The 14,999-nt window shown below is 50.4% G+C and overlaps 1 protein-coding gene across 1 annotated transcript in view; it reads right to left on the bottom strand.

Moving 5' to 3' along the window:
- FRMPD2 (FERM and PDZ domain containing 2) overlaps nt 1-14,542 on the bottom strand; it is a 77,035-nt gene extending 62,493 nt beyond the window's left edge. Inside the window, exons 1-8 of the mRNA XM_028098892.2 lie at nt 14,419-14,542; nt 12,688-12,845; nt 9,326-9,391; nt 6,103-6,294; nt 5,086-5,218; nt 4,171-4,258; nt 2,563-2,698; nt 622-693 (exon numbers count right to left, since the gene is read on the bottom strand). Of these exons, the coding sequence (XP_027954693.2) occupies nt 622-693; nt 2,563-2,698; nt 4,171-4,258; nt 5,086-5,218; nt 6,103-6,294; nt 9,326-9,391; nt 12,688-12,845; nt 14,419-14,542 (969 nt within the window). The remainder of the gene's footprint in view (nt 1-621; nt 694-2,562; nt 2,699-4,170; nt 4,259-5,085; nt 5,219-6,102; nt 6,295-9,325; nt 9,392-12,687; nt 12,846-14,418) is intronic.
- Nucleotides 14,543-14,999: the final 457 nt, after the last annotated feature.

Below are 14,999 nucleotides of genomic sequence, written 5' to 3'. Positions count from 1 at the left end.
GGGCATGGCAGTGACTGTCCCCACTCTGGGCTGGTCTCACCAAAGCTCATTCAATAGCTCTTAGCAGAGACAAACCTCTCACCCACCCCCAATCCAGGTACCGAGTGGGTCTCTCCATATGGAGGTTGAACCTCTTGGGGGTCCACAGTCTTCCCAAGGTTGGGACAACAGGGGTCAGAGAAGGGAGACTGACTTTTCCACCTCAGAAACTAGACAAGTGCAAATATGCTAGAATGTAAGCTCCACGTAGAAAGGACTCTATTTTGTTCACATTAATGATCAGGGGTCTGGAGTAGTGCCTGGCACCCGCTAGATGCTTAAACAATATTTCCTGACTCATTAAGGTGACAAAGTTGAGCTGAGTCTGGAAAGACAAGGAAGGCTGAGCCAGAAGTGGCCCTGGGCTCCTGTTCAAGGAGAAGAGGAAGTGGTGAAGGACTTCCAGGAAGCAGGAGTGTGACTTGGCGGAGGGCTCTGGCAGGAGTCTGGAGGAGACAGTGAGCATCCCCCAGCGCCCTCCCAGCCTGAGACCCCAGTCAGAGATCAGTCAGCCTCCAGGCCTGCCCAGCAGGGTGGTTCCCTCACTACCCCCCACCCCTGCCCAGTTAACCCAGCAGTTACCACAATTGAGCCGGGCAGATACAAAGTCACCGGGGCCTCTCCAGCCAGCAAGACAAACTCCGGCCTAGAGACCTGGGGAAAACACTCAGGTCAGTCATGGTAAAGAAGAGAAGTCACATTCCAGGGGGTCTGGCCCCCCAGCTCTGGGACTGGGCTCCCCCCATGCGCTCACCTCCCCTCATCCTCTACCAGCACTCCCTTCCCCAGAACCAGCAGGACACAGAAAATGGGGCTCAACTGGGCTGAGGCTCCAGTGAGGCTGGGCATCTCAAAGCTGATGTCTTAACGGTGGGTACAGTGCTCTTGGCGATGTCCTAGCTCTTAAGTTGGGTGTCCGCTTCGTTGTATGTTTCATAATTCACATATCGTTACATAATCTTTTGTGTGTATCAAAATTATAAAACGGGTTATATAATACAAATATATATTATATGCCAGAGATTTTCTAAAGCAAAAATACCTTTAGATTTCGAAGGGATGAAACATATTTCTAGCTCTGTATGTTGAATCAATAATGTACAAGGGCCGCTATTTCCAATTTCACAGTGTTTGTACCACACTTGTGATGGGGAAATACTTTCATACCTATCATTGTTTAGACTCAGCCATCATCCTGTGGGATGAATATTCTCAACTCATTTGGCAGGAAATTGAGGCTCCAAGAGGTTAAGAAATTCACCCAAATCTAACACCTGAGAGTGATAGGATTGGGTGGGCCTACTAATGTGCCCCCCAAGATAGCCAACAAGACTCCTGTTTCAAGAGGTCGAAAGACCAGCCAGGGCATGATGTGTGTCCTGAGAGAATCACCAGTAGAAGCGTCCTTAGTGAGTGAGCATGATGAAAAACCAAAGAAGGGGGAAAAGGCCTCCCTGACCCTGTCTACGTGCCCCATAGCTCATGAGAACGTGAGAGTGACCTATGAGGGCAGCAGGGGCCAGTGGGGAGTATGGGAGCCCAGAGGCACATGGGAGAGGACATCCTGAGGCTACTCTAGGCTCAACTCATCTCAAATTGGCTAAGGATCTTTAAGCAAATCTCTCGGCAGCAGAGAGGCAGACAGATGAAGGCTTTCTGGGGGTATCCGGGTCTGATGTTCCCAAAGGGATGCAGATGCACAGGAGAACGCCCAGCAAAGGCAGTCTTCTCAGTGAATAGCCCAGCAGGGGCTTGTCCCTGCTCCAGTGGACCATTATCCCTTCATTTTCACTGAGGGCTTATGTGGTTATTGAAACAATTTTCAGCTAATGGTAGCGTGAAAAGGGGTTCTTTTCTTCTGAACAGTGGAAGTGGTTCTGCTGGCTGATGCCAGGGCTGTTTCTGGCAGAAGGTGCACCCTGGGACCAGCCCTGATCTCACCCTCCAGCACAGGCTTAGCAAGCTGGACCCTCAATAGAGACGCCTGCAAGGAGACAGCGTCCCCTGGAGGCATGAGCACACTGCAGGGGCCACCAGACATCTGTGCCTCCTGTCAGCCTGGACATCAAGGCCAAGGAAGGCTGGCCTGGCTACCCTGCAGCCTCTATTCCCCACACTTGCCCAAACCCTATTACCCTCTGTACCAGGCAGAATGGAGAATCTCTCTTCCTCTGCCCCACCCAGACCTTGGCTCCTGCATTTTGCCTGCTCAGAAGGCACCTTCCAAGTACACTGGGCCCTCTCATCACATACCTTGTTTTGCCACCACCCCACATTGGTGGCTCTCAGCTTCCTGAACGGTGTGATCTGACACCGTCAACCTTCTATCCTACACAACGTCTACCACCTCAAGCCCACCCGATAAACACCTATTGCCCTGGCTTGCAAATGTCAAGTTTGTTGTAGTTTAATTCTGGAAATCTCAGCCCAGGGAGCCTGCCCATTTTCAACAACTGTGTCAGCCACACACAACTCCCCACTCAAACCTCTTTGGAGAATGTCCTTCGGTCCTCTTTTGCTCACCTTTCCTCTTCTTCGCAGAAAAGCCCTTTGAGAAGGAGCTGCCGGCAGCAAGGTTTCAGCTGCCACAGAGGGAGGGGCACTGGAGCTGAGCCGCTGTCCGTCCTGAAGCTCTTGGGGAGCTTCCATTGGAAGAGCACTGGCCCGCAGTCAAGAAGGGGAGAGATGATGCACAATGGAAAGGGCCTCCAGCAGTGAAAGCCCACGGTGCGCAGGTGTTCAACTGGACAGGCTGTGTCCGCTACTTTCCCTTTGCACCACGCCTACGGGGGTGGGGGGCGCTACCATATGCACTTTTCCAAGGAGGCCGCTGAGGCTGCAGAGCCACAGGAATGGGGCGGGGTATGAGGTGCAAGGCCCCAGTCCATGTCTTCCCCGCCCCACAACCCGGCTTCAGCTCACTGCGCTCTGGACAGGCAGGTCCTATGACCCCAGCTCCTGAACACCTTGAAGCCGGTGATGGAGTCACAGGGGGTTCTGACTTTCCGGCTTAGAATTTTATATATTGCTTAAAATGTTTTGGTAAAAAAAAAAAAATACATTGTTTATGGAATCAGGAAAAAAATCTATTTTTTGGGGGGAAAACAGAGCACAGAGTTTTAAATAGCAGGAAAAATCACTGTGAGGTGAACCCTACAGCATCCAGTCAAGGCCCCAGCTGTGTATGTGACATCAAGTATCACCACAGCCCTTGGCTGAACTGTGGAAGGACAACAAATCAATATGTAAAGAAATCAATACCCAAGCTTCAGAATTCCTAATGTTCCAGATGTGGGACGATATGGTCCCATGTGGGTTTTGAGCAGATGTAAGGATCCGACCAGCACCCTTTGCATCTCCCTCCCTCCATCCTTCCCCCACTCCCTCCCTCTCTCTCAACCCTGCCGTTGTCATAAGGACAATCCAGGGCTAACCTGCTGGTGAAGATCCAGGGCTCCCCCAGATAATAGCCAGCCACCCCCAGAAGTGAAGCTGCCTGGCCAGGCTGCAGCTGATCACAGAGGCACAGGGGCATCCAGCTGAGCACAGCCTGAATTTCCCAACTCACACAATCAAGAGCTAAATAAACCATTATTTTTTTTTAAGATTGTATTTATTTATTTGAGAGAGAGAGAGATTGAGAGCAGGAGCAGGGGTCGGTGGGGCAGAGGAAGAGGGGGAAGCAGGCTCCCCGCTGAGCAGGAAGCCCAATGCGGGACTTGATCCCAGGACCCTGGGATCATGACCTGAGCCAAAGGCAGACGCCTAACAGACTGAGCCACCCAGGTGCCTCTAAACTATTATTTTTAAACATTGTGTTCTGTGGTCGTTTGTTATGCTGCCTCTTGGGGCAACAGATAATCACAACCTGGGAGCATGTTGTTATTACTTCTAGAACTGAGCCTGAACTCGATTCCCAGAGGAGACAGAATGCCTGACAGCACAGCTACCGGCCGGTCCCTCATCACCTTGGCTGCACATCTGCCTAAATGTGGGTTTGTTTTTCACCTGCCGATGGAATAGGATCAGCTTTTTCTGAAGCAGCAAAAGGTTTTGCATCAGTATCAGTCAAGAAGCAAGGTACGGCAGTCCCCACACGGATGGCCCACACCTCTACACCTTGCTGCTTACCTGCTAACCGAGAAGCTGTGGGAACTGTGTACTGAGGTGCTCAGACCGGGCTCCAGGGAGCTCTGGGTCTCTGCGCTTCTCCCTGAAACTAAGCAAACAGCATGGTGGAGGACTCGGGAAGACACAAAGGGCATGACTCTCTCAAATCAAGCAGCCTGGAGTGTGGATATCATCATTGTAACTTACCGGCAGTGTGACTTTGGCAAAATTACTTACTCTCTCCGAGTCTATTTGCTCATGTGAGAAATGGAAATGACAGTTACAGAGAGTCAGGGGAGTTGGTTTTTTTCTGTTGTTTTTTTGTATTTTCGGTTTTTTTGAGGGGGAGAGTTAAGACCTAGTGGCAAAGAGTGCCTTGTTTTAGGGACAATAAACAATAACATTCTTTTAAATCCTTTATTTAAATTCAATTTGGTTAACATATACTGTATTAAGAGTTTCAGAGATAGAGTTCAGTGATTCATCGGTTGCATGTAACAGCCAGTGCTCATTCCATCAGGTGCCCTCCTTACTGTCTATCACCCAGTTACCCCTCAGATTCAGTTGAAGAGTAGAGAACAGTAGGAGATTTGAAGATTATTCTAAAAACCATGCCCTTAACACAGCTAGAGCAACAACAAAAACAATCTTTTAAAGATTGCTTTTCTTTTTGCTCCACCTAGACACTAATTAAAAAAAAATTTGCTCTTATGTTGTGTGTTGAAATTTGTTTTATCAACTTGGACAGTTCAAACTTAATTTAAAAAAAAATGAGTTTATGTTTGATATAAATAATATTTCCAGATGAAGCTTTCCTGAGGACACAGCCCCTTTACTTTGGGGGCTCCCTGGAAGAGGGGAGATTGTCTGGGTGGACATCTGGCCCACTCGGGGCAGGAAACAATAGAATGGGGATGCTCAGGGTGATGTACCCACCTCTGCAGGGGTGCAGACGCTCCAGGGCCCACGTTGCTGGGTTCTCACAGCTGGCCTGATGCAGCCTATTCCTGAGCAGGCAGCTTCTGTCCTGCGGCATAGAGGAGCTTCCTTCCACAACTCTCCTCTCCACCTGAAGGTCAAGTGAGTCACACATCCACGTCCCAAAGTCAAGAGGGAACATTTGTATAGACACAGACAGACTGGCTGTCAGATTAAGTCAGTTCAGAAGTGTCTGTTGTACACAGAGAGAGCCTAAAAAGGCACTCTGGCAACCAGAACAGGCTCCAGACTCCACCAGCCACACGCACCCTGGAGGTAATCCGCTCCCCTCCCCCACTACCAGTGGACTTCTGCACCACTGTGCCTTTGCTCATGCACTCCCCCTACTGCCAGGGTCTCCCTGCTAAGCTCCTCTTAGCTGCCTCTAAGACCCAGAGCTATGTTCTCTCTACTTCCAGACCTCTCCCCTTCTGTCCCCCAGGCAGGGGAAGTGTCCCTTTTGTCACCTTCCCTCATCACCTTACTCACATCTCCCTCTACGATACGACATTATATCAGGTTTTCTTGTTTGTCCATCTCCCCGACCTCACTGTGTGATTTGTGCTTCATTGTAGCTCCTCTGGCTCCATGAGTAGGAGCAACATATTCAGATGCCAAGACAGAGGGATCCAAGGAAGACAAGATGGGAGAGGCCTTTTCTAAATGACCAGGGGCAGCATCCGCCCCAGCTGTCCCCTCCTCTCCATCCACATGGCCCCTGCGTTAGTCTTGGTCTCAGTCACCAACGCTGCCCAACAGAACTGCAATGATGAGATTGTTCTGTGTCTGCCCTGTCCAGTATGCTCATCACCAGCTCCATGCGGCTACTGAGCGCTTGAAATGTGGTCGATGTGATGGAGGAATTGAATATTTCATTTTCTTTCATTTCAATGAACTATAAGTTAGCTAACTTACATGTCAACTGCTACCTGTAGCTGGTGCCCTCTGGGTTGGGAAGCCCAGATCTACACTGACCTCGGAGATGGTGCCCAGAACCAAGCCGGCCAGCTGTCGGACGTGGAGACTGGCAGAGGCTGGGTATACAGCCACTTCTTCCTGATGAACCTGACACGCTTCCAGAACTGACAGCAGGGGCAGCCGCCTGCGAGGCTGGTCTTCGCACATGGTCAGCAGAATGGAGTGCAAGGGCTCACGGAGCCGCAGGGGCTGGAGGAAAGAGGGGCTGTGTGAGAAGTCCGAAGAGCTGCTGCCACTGAGCCCAGCGCTTTGTCTGGTGTGCAGTGGGGACTCAGGGACACATGATCTCAACACCACTGAACAGATGCTTGCCCCTTCTGGAGAGTTTAGGGACAGACACAAGCTCTATCCCTGGGACCACAAAATGCAGAGCAATTATCTCTGCACCAGTTGTGTGAAGTTGGCTACTTTCTAGTCTGGAATGTTCTTTGGTGCACAGAGAGCACAGACATGTGCTTGGAATACTTATGAAAAATAGGTGCTTGACAGAATGGATTTCCACCTATGCCAAGCACTCAGCTCAAACCAGGGATCAGCCTTCAACTCACACCCACCTGGGCAACCTGTCAAATCATTTCTCGATTACTTCTCCAATGTAATTACTTCTCGAATTACTTCCTCAATTACTTTCTGCCAAATTACTTCACAGAGTATTTATGTGGGTCTCACCGGGCCTTTCCCCTAGAATGTGAGCTCCGGGAACATAAGGACTGTGCCTTTTTTTACTCTGGAATCTCCAGTGGTCAGCACAAGGTCAATAATCATTGGCTGAACTTTATGTCACATGTACCCATCAAGCAAAAGAAAAAACATTTTATTAAGCACTTCCCTCACACATTTAAATGGCCACTGTTTATATGGAGAAGTCCTCAAATTCAGACTCAACCTCAGGTTTTTTTCTCATGCTCCCCCGTACCACGAGTCATTTTTGAGACAAAGGCTTCACCACCATTTCTGGCCATGGAAAGCCGTATGAATCCCCATCCCCATGTGTGAGAGGGATACCGTGTCCCGGGCTCATGCAGCCAATCTGAGTACCTCTGATGTGCCTGGGACCCCACGGCTACTGGAGTTACAAGGTGGCAGACACTCCTTGCTTTCAAGGACTTCACAGTCTGATGAGAAAGACGGTCAACTCAAGGGACAAGGACTTTGGTCTTGGGAAGCACAAGACATGGTAATAACACAGAGGAAAAGATCTAATTCAGCCTGGGGAGGGAGTGGGGAGCTGGAGGAAAGAACATGAACTAAATCTCAGAAACCAGGAGAAAAATGGGGGAGTGAACCATGATAGAGGGAGCAGTATATGCTAAGGGGGGTCGTGTCTTGAGAAGGGGGCTATGGGCAGGACAGAGCCCAGGGAAACACAACAATGCGGGGCCCCTTGTTCAAAACTTTTAAGAATTTCAAGACATTAAATCAGGCCATTAAATCAAGACATTAAGTCGAGGTCATTAAATCAGAGCACTAAATCAAGCATGGGCCCTTGTAAGTGCAGGGCACTCTATAATTACATAGGCCACACACTCAGGAAGCTGGCCCAGATGACGGCAGAGCTCCAGAGAGGAACCAGAGCCACAGGTAAGAACCCAATTTGGGGCTCCAGGTATGCCCTGCTGAGAAGTGGAACTTAACCCCAGGGGTAGTGGGAAGCTGAGAAATATTTCACATGGAGAGGGACAAGAACAAAAAGCACCAAGAAACACTGGGATGTTGAATTAGAGAGGGCAAAGGAGAGAGGAAGGAAGGAAGGAAGGAAGGATGGAAGGAAGGACGGAAGGAAGGAAGGAAGGAAGGATGGAAGGAAGGAAGGAAGGAAGGACGGAAGGAAGGAAGGAAGGAAGGATGGAAGGAAGGAAGGAAGGAAGGACGGAAGGAAGGAAGGAAGGACGGAAGGAAGGAAGGAAGGAAGGACGGAAGGAAGGAAGGAAGGAAGGAAGGACGGAAGGAAGGAAGGAAGGAAGGACGGAAGGAAGGAAGGAAGGAAGGAGGGGAAAGGAAGGAAGGAAGGAAGGACGGAAGGAAAGAAGGAAGAACGGAAGGAAGGACGGAAGGACGGAAGGAAGGAAGGAAGGAAGGAAGGAAGGAAGAACGGAAGGAAGGAAGGAAGGACGGAAGGAAGGAAGGAAGGAAGGAAGGGAAAGGAAGGAAGGACGGAAGGAAGGAAGGAAGGAAGGAAGGAAGGAAGGAAGGAAGGGAAAGGAAGGAAGGAAGGAAGGAAGGGAAAGGAAGGAAGGAAGGGAAAGGAAGGAAGGAAGGGAAAGAAAGGAAGGAAGGAAGGAAGGAAGGAAGGAAGGAAGGAAGGAAGGAAGGAAGGAAGGGAAAGGAAGGAAGGAAGGGAAAGGAAGGAAGGAAGGAAGGGAAAGGAAGGAAGGAAGGAAGGAAGGGAAAGGAAGGAAGGAAGGAAGGAAGGAAGGGAAAGGAAGGAAGGAAGGAAGGAAGGAAGGAAGGAAGGAAGGAAGGAAGGAAGGGAAAGGAAGGAAGGAAGGAAGGAAGGGAAAGGAAGGAAGGAAGGAAGGAAGGAAGGAAGGAAGGAAGGAAGGAAGGAAGGGAAAGGAAGGAAGGAAGGAAGGAAGGGAAAGGAAGGAAGGAAGGAAGGAAGGAAGGAAAGGAAGGGGGGGGAGCCAGACAGGGCAGGGTTCTCCAGCTTTTGTTACACTGGTTTCTAAGGAATTCTTATAGTGTCAGATGAAAATTTACACACATACACACACACACACACACACACACACACATTCTGTGGTCAAAAAGTTTATACAATGCTGTGATAAAGTTTAAAATTTCCTTTGCTTCAGGCTTTCTCAGAGTCTTTAATAAATTACTCTGCCAAATCTTTGAGAGGAAGATATTGTAATGAACACTCTTCCAAATTCATTGAGCACAGAACCGTTTCTCAGGGAAGCACGTCACTTCAGGAAGGGCCGTTTTCTACATCTGTATCTTCGCTATCTGTAAAACCCTCTAGTTTGCTACTTCCTCTGAGCAGGTAAGTCTTGCCAGTCCTAGACCGTGGCTGGCTGCATTGCCACGCTGAGCAGCATTCTCAGGTGCTTTCTGAACTTAGCAGGAGCACCTCTGTGATGGGTTGACAGTGCCTTCCCAGAACCTAGGACAGAGTGGTGACACACGGCCCAAGACATGTGATCCCCGTCCTGAAGAAAACCACTAATGAAATCCAAAGACATGACCTGGTGAGACTTGGCGTCTCTTGCTTACAGACCTGATTTTGTGGGACACGAAAGCCTGCTGACCAGTAGAGGGTCATGCCCAAAGAATACACGTGCATCTGCCCAAGACAAAAAAACCCACCAGGTTAAATTGCAATCACCTCCATTATGCCATAGTCCTGCAAATAAAACACCATTCCAGTTCCACACACGGCAAACCCTGTTGGCTGGCTAGCCCGACTACCGTCCATCTGCGACTCCCATAAACTTTCCCATCTCCCTCCTACTCTGGCAGCTTAAAGCCTCAGTGACCATTGACACCCCACTTTGGCAAAAGATGCAGGAGAAGTCTGTTACGTGGCGTTTGAGAAAGCCTTTGCTTTACTAACAATAAGAACGCAGGTAGCTGGCCCCATCTTTCCTCCTTTTTGCCTTGCCCACTGATGGGATAGATGGATCCACTGCTGCCATCTTGAGACCACGAGGCAACAGGCACGAGAGCAGAAATCCAGCAGCTAAGAAGAGTGGAATGGAAAGACACAGCCCAGATCCTCGATGACATTTACTGAGCTGCCAACCCGAGACTCCCTGCGAAGCAAATTGTAACTGTATCTGTGGTTCCAGCCTCTGTATTTTAGGCTTTCTGGTCCCTGTAGCCAAAACCCTCTATTGGTGACACACTCGGGGGCGGCCTGATTTAAAAGCATCGCGTGTTGTCAGAAAGCAACATGGTGAAATGGAAGAGCATTGTCTGACTTCTCTGAGCCTCACTTTGCTCATCTTTAAAGTGAGTGTTCTGCTTGAATACTCATGAGCATTGAGTAAAAAACACCTAGAAATGGTAATGATAATTATTATGATTATCAGATGCAGAGCATTTACATGGCAAGCTGAGCTCTAAGCCTTTTACTTATATTAACTCATTTAGTCCTCACCCCAGTCCTAGGAGGTCAGTATTTTAATTGCCTCCATTCTACAGGAGAGGCAAAGCAAAGGCAACTTAGGGAACTTTCCCAAAGAAGACCTAAAGCTTAAACTTGAGCCAGAGCCCCTGCCCGGGACCTTGGCTATGTTGCCTCTGGATCATACAAAGTTCTCAATGTCTATTTATTATTGTTGTGGGGCTTCTGCAGTAACTGACAAGGCACATTCCCCTTAAGATCTCTCTTTGCAGGAAATGACTTTTGGAACTTCAGAAGGGAAGCGCTGAATTAACAAAACATGATGCGTAAAAAGGCATGGTCACTTGAGAAATCCACTCAGTTAAATTTGAGTGATTTTAGTTTGTTTTGGGGCTTTTTTTTTTTTTTTTTTTGCATCTTTAGGTCAAGGGTATATGTCCAAGTATCACATGTGCCAACTTTCTCTCTGAAATTGTACCCCTAAGCCAGTAATGAATGTGACTAGACACCTGCAGAAAAGTTCACAAGCTGCATCCTCATCTCCGGAGAATCACCCCTGAAAGCAGATGCTGGAGCAGGGTCCTGAGCACTGCCAGAGGAACCAACCACACTCGGGAACTGACCTGGCTTCCAAGGGCTCTAAGTATCCTAGGGTGAGGCCCAAGGCCAAAATGGCAAAAGGCTTCATCCCAAATCCCAAATTCAGCCCATTAGTAGATACTGCCTGGAGAAGGGTGGTGACAGTTTGGAAGGCAACTCCTGGCTCAATGGGAAAGAACACTGTGATCAATTGGTGATGTCTGCCATGAGCACAGGATGGGGTGTGATGGCATGAGTGACTTGTAGTTAGAGACCTGCCCACCCCTTCTACCTGCACTGGAATTAACAATCCAAACAGTGGAGTAAATGTGTCTGTGTGCTGGGGAAAGCTGGATGTTGGCCTAAGGAGAGGAGTCAGAGTACATCCTCCAAAGCTCAGGATGGAGCCCAGAGCTGGGGGAGGATTGTGATCACAGCCTCTGCTAAGACCACTTTCTTGATTGCTCGCCTCACCTCCCACAGCACCCAAGCCTTGTCTGATGCAGAGAGGAGCCTCTGGGGGATGGTAGAGAAGAGCAATTAATAGAACTGAGTGGAGGGAAGTAGTAAAGGAGACAGTGGCCAGGGGACTCTGTCTCCTGGCCTACTAAGCACCAGTCTGCCATTGGCTGAGGTTCACCCCCCCACAGGAAGCTAAGTCCCCTGCACTTTCGGGGTGCATTAGCACATGCCCTTCTAGGGGTTGCTCAGAAAGTCAGATCCCACGGCTCCAGCTGTGGCATCTCAGCCGAGTTCAGAGTGGAGGAGGCACCACCAGACAGATCCAAACAGAGGGACTGAGAGGCACCCACGTCTGTGTCTCACACGGGAGTCCGGGGATTCACCCCTGGGATTCTGTCAGTGTAGGAAAGGGTGTCGGGGCCTGGAGTGCCAGGTGACTGCCTCTGGGGCGACAGAGTCAGGGCCACTGCTGCTTTCACTGCTGGGATCTGACTTGGAGACACCTGGGCCCAGGCAAACCAACCCCGGAGGACACCGAGGCCCTGTTCTCCGAGCCCAAAGGAAAAGCAGCCCCAGTTCCGGGATGCCTCCTGAGAGGGGCGGGACTTCCGGGCCGCACTCTTCTCGGGAAAGGACGGGAAGAAGAAACCGAACTGGCTGATGAAGGGCCAGCTGTGCCCTGAGCGCCGTTTGCCTGCCTTACACCGCTCTCTCCTTAGGATTTCTTCTTTTGAAAATTGAAAATAATGTTTACTAGACCTTGTGCAATTCAGAAGCAAAACATGCCCATGGAAAAACTAAAAGCATCACTGATGTTGCCATCCAGAAATAATCACTGCAGACACCCTAGTATATATTATATATTTTAGAACTCTCTCTCGTCTCTGTCTCTATCTCCGCGTGCGCGTGCGTGTCTGTGTGTGTTTATTCACGTAAGGTCACATTGTACATACACATATTTAAGTTCTTTTCAAGCCATTCCATAAGCCCCCACAGTGTTACCGTAACGCTGTCTTACTTACTGGACATTTAGTTTATTTCCAATTTATCATTAACGTCAACAATACAACAGTAAACATTGCTGCAGCTGACTCAATCCTTACTCATGCATTAGGATAAATTCCTAGTTGAGGACTTTTTAGGGTTTTGCTACACGCTGCCAAGGGTACCAATGTCCCAGACCGTTTACCCACGACTTTTCTAACACTTCTTTTTGAATATTTATAATAAGCTGATGGATTATGGCAAATGAACCCCATTTTACAGATGTAGAAATTAGAGCTCAGAGAAGTTGACCTGTCATCATCTAAGAGCTAATAGATTGCAGGCAAAAAAAAAAAAAAAAAAAAAGTCTGGAAATAAAATTCTTTAAACCCATTCTGCCTCAGTGTTCCTTGGGGCTAAGCTGGGAGCTGGGGACGCCTTTCCCCAGGACAGGCCCAGAGGTGCTGCAGAGATGCCACACACCTTACCTGAGATGCATCAGGCTGCTCATCATCACTCCGTCCCTGTAGCAGTTCAGGGGCCTTGAAAGGAGCAGCCTCTATGTGAGAAATATGGTCCTGGAAAGAAAGACTTCCGGCTGCAGACAGGAGGGCTGACCAGGGACAGACCACATAGTCCGAGGAATCTGAAACCAAGGCCATGATGAGAGTATAGAGATGGGACCACTGTCCAGAGGGCCAAGTGTGAGACTGTGACCAGCAGGTGCCCCTGGGATGGACTAAGAGCAAGACCCAGGTAAACATAAAGCGAAATAAACTCAAGCCTGATAACATGCGTGCACAGGAGCGTGTGTTACCAGGGGTGGCTGCAGTGGTGGCCAGGAAAACTAGCATCTGCCTCCCAATCCCTCAGCGCCTCAAGAGTCTCAAGGTAAGAGGTAAAAAGAAGTCAGGTCCAGTTGGAAATAAGCCCAAGCCTGAGGTCTTTGGAGCCAAGCCTGGGACCAAGGCAGCTGGTCTTCTGGGTGTACTGTACCTAGCTGTTCATCAGTCTCCCCCGGGACAGGGAACAGGGAGTGAAGAATCACAGGGAAGATGATACTGAAGGTGCAGGTGCACAGCCTCCTTTATCTTCCCACACTGGGACCTGCTACTCAAGTGATCGCACCCGCGGGGAGCCTGAGGAGAGGAGTCAGAGTACAGGTGGGTGACTTCAGAGCTGATATCTGAGTGTGGGTAGTCAGTGTTTGTTCCAGTTACCAGCGAGATGTCTCGCAGCTTCAAATTCATCTCTCAATACCTTCCCTTGAGCATCTGTCCTTTACAGCGGGTGCGACCTGCAGCTTTCTCAGTAGAGGGCGCTGGAGAGACACTGCGGGAGGCGGGGATCCCTCCTGCTGTTCCCGGGTCGCGGAGCGCGCGCGAGGACGCCCCGTGACGCTCAGCTCTGAGACCCCACGCGCAGGACCCGCGGTCCGGGGCCACCTCCTGGCCCGGCCTGGCCAAGTGATCCCTCCGTCTGCACAGATCCCGCGGGCTCCAGGCCGCCTGCCCGCACTGGCTCCCGAAGCTGTGGCTCCCCAGTGCCCGCCTCCACCCAGAGGGTCACTGACCCTCGCCCCTCTTGGCGATTCCTGTGCCTCGTTCGTCCCGTGACTGCTGGCCCCTTCTAGCCCCGCAGAGCCGCGGAGTTCGCTGTCATCGTGGGCTCCAAGCACAGCCACTCCAGCAGATGTGAACCCCAAGCTGGACAAGGGGCTTCCCTTCAAAGTTTGTGCCTCACTGGTACCGCCCTCAGCCCTGGGGACCATGTAGAATTTCCTTGCATCTTACAATTAGCCTTCGGTGGGAATTTAATAATTGTTTGTATTAACCTCCCTCCCCTTCTTTGGACCACCTAGTGTGTGGATTCTATCCCCTGATGGGACACAAGGTGATGCGCCACCAGGCAGGGGACAGTCTGGGGGTGTTGGCTGTCCCGGTAGCTGGCCCCTGCCTCCTGTGTCATTAGGCTCCGACTGTCCAGGTGTGGGGAGAGGCCCAGAGAGCCGCAGCCACTGTCTCCCTAGAAGCAAGGCCTTTCTTTCAACTCCTATGCATGCCAGTCCAAGAGCCAGGCCTGCCTTCCCAATGCAGCTCCAAAGGTAGGGGTCATTTGCCCTCCTGATAACTCATCTGAGAAGGAGCAGCCAGAAATGTGCTCGGGAAGCTTTGCACTGCTCACCCTGTGATTCAGCTGCCCCGAACACTTTCTCGTACCTTCACGGACGTCTTCCAGAAGCCGCTCAGCAGCTAAGGACAAGAGGGACCAGATTTCCTCCTCCGACAGAGCTTCGCCCCTGACCAGCAGGGCACTGGCCAGGGTCACAGAGACCGAGCTCATGCCTGCAAAGACACATATGTGGCAGAGTCTCTGCGATGTCCCCAGCACATCAGGGCCCGCACTTACCACTCCAGCCCGGGCGCAGTCCAGGCCTCTGGGCAGCATGAGGCACCTTGTTTGCATCTTCTGCGTCTCTGGGGCTGGGCACACAGGAGAAGCTATGGAAATGCTTATGGGGGTGGTGGCTAGGCTGGCCGGCTGATTCAGTGAATGAGCAAATAAACTCCCAGATGAAGGCTTAAGGGAATAAATGAATGAACAAATGAGCCCCGAGAATGGCATCTCCCTCTGAGCGGGGCCTGTGCTGTTAAAGAGAGCCAGCTAGCCATGCCCAGGTAGCATCCTTTGCCTGCGCTCCCCTCGGTCTGGGAAAGTAGGTTAACAACATTGGTCTTTTTTTTTTTTTATCTCCAATGCATGATTCATGTCTTTTCCTCTGCCATATGGAGAGTTGGAT

This window comes from Eumetopias jubatus, unplaced genomic scaffold (genome assembly GCF_037043125.1).
Source record: "Eumetopias jubatus isolate StellerSeaLion01/CBP00866 unplaced genomic scaffold, mEumJub1_p1.0 scaffold_17, whole genome shotgun sequence".
Classification (NCBI taxonomy): domain Eukaryota; kingdom Metazoa; phylum Chordata; class Mammalia; order Carnivora; family Otariidae; genus Eumetopias; species Eumetopias jubatus.
This window is presented reverse-complemented; position numbering and strand designations above follow the sequence as displayed.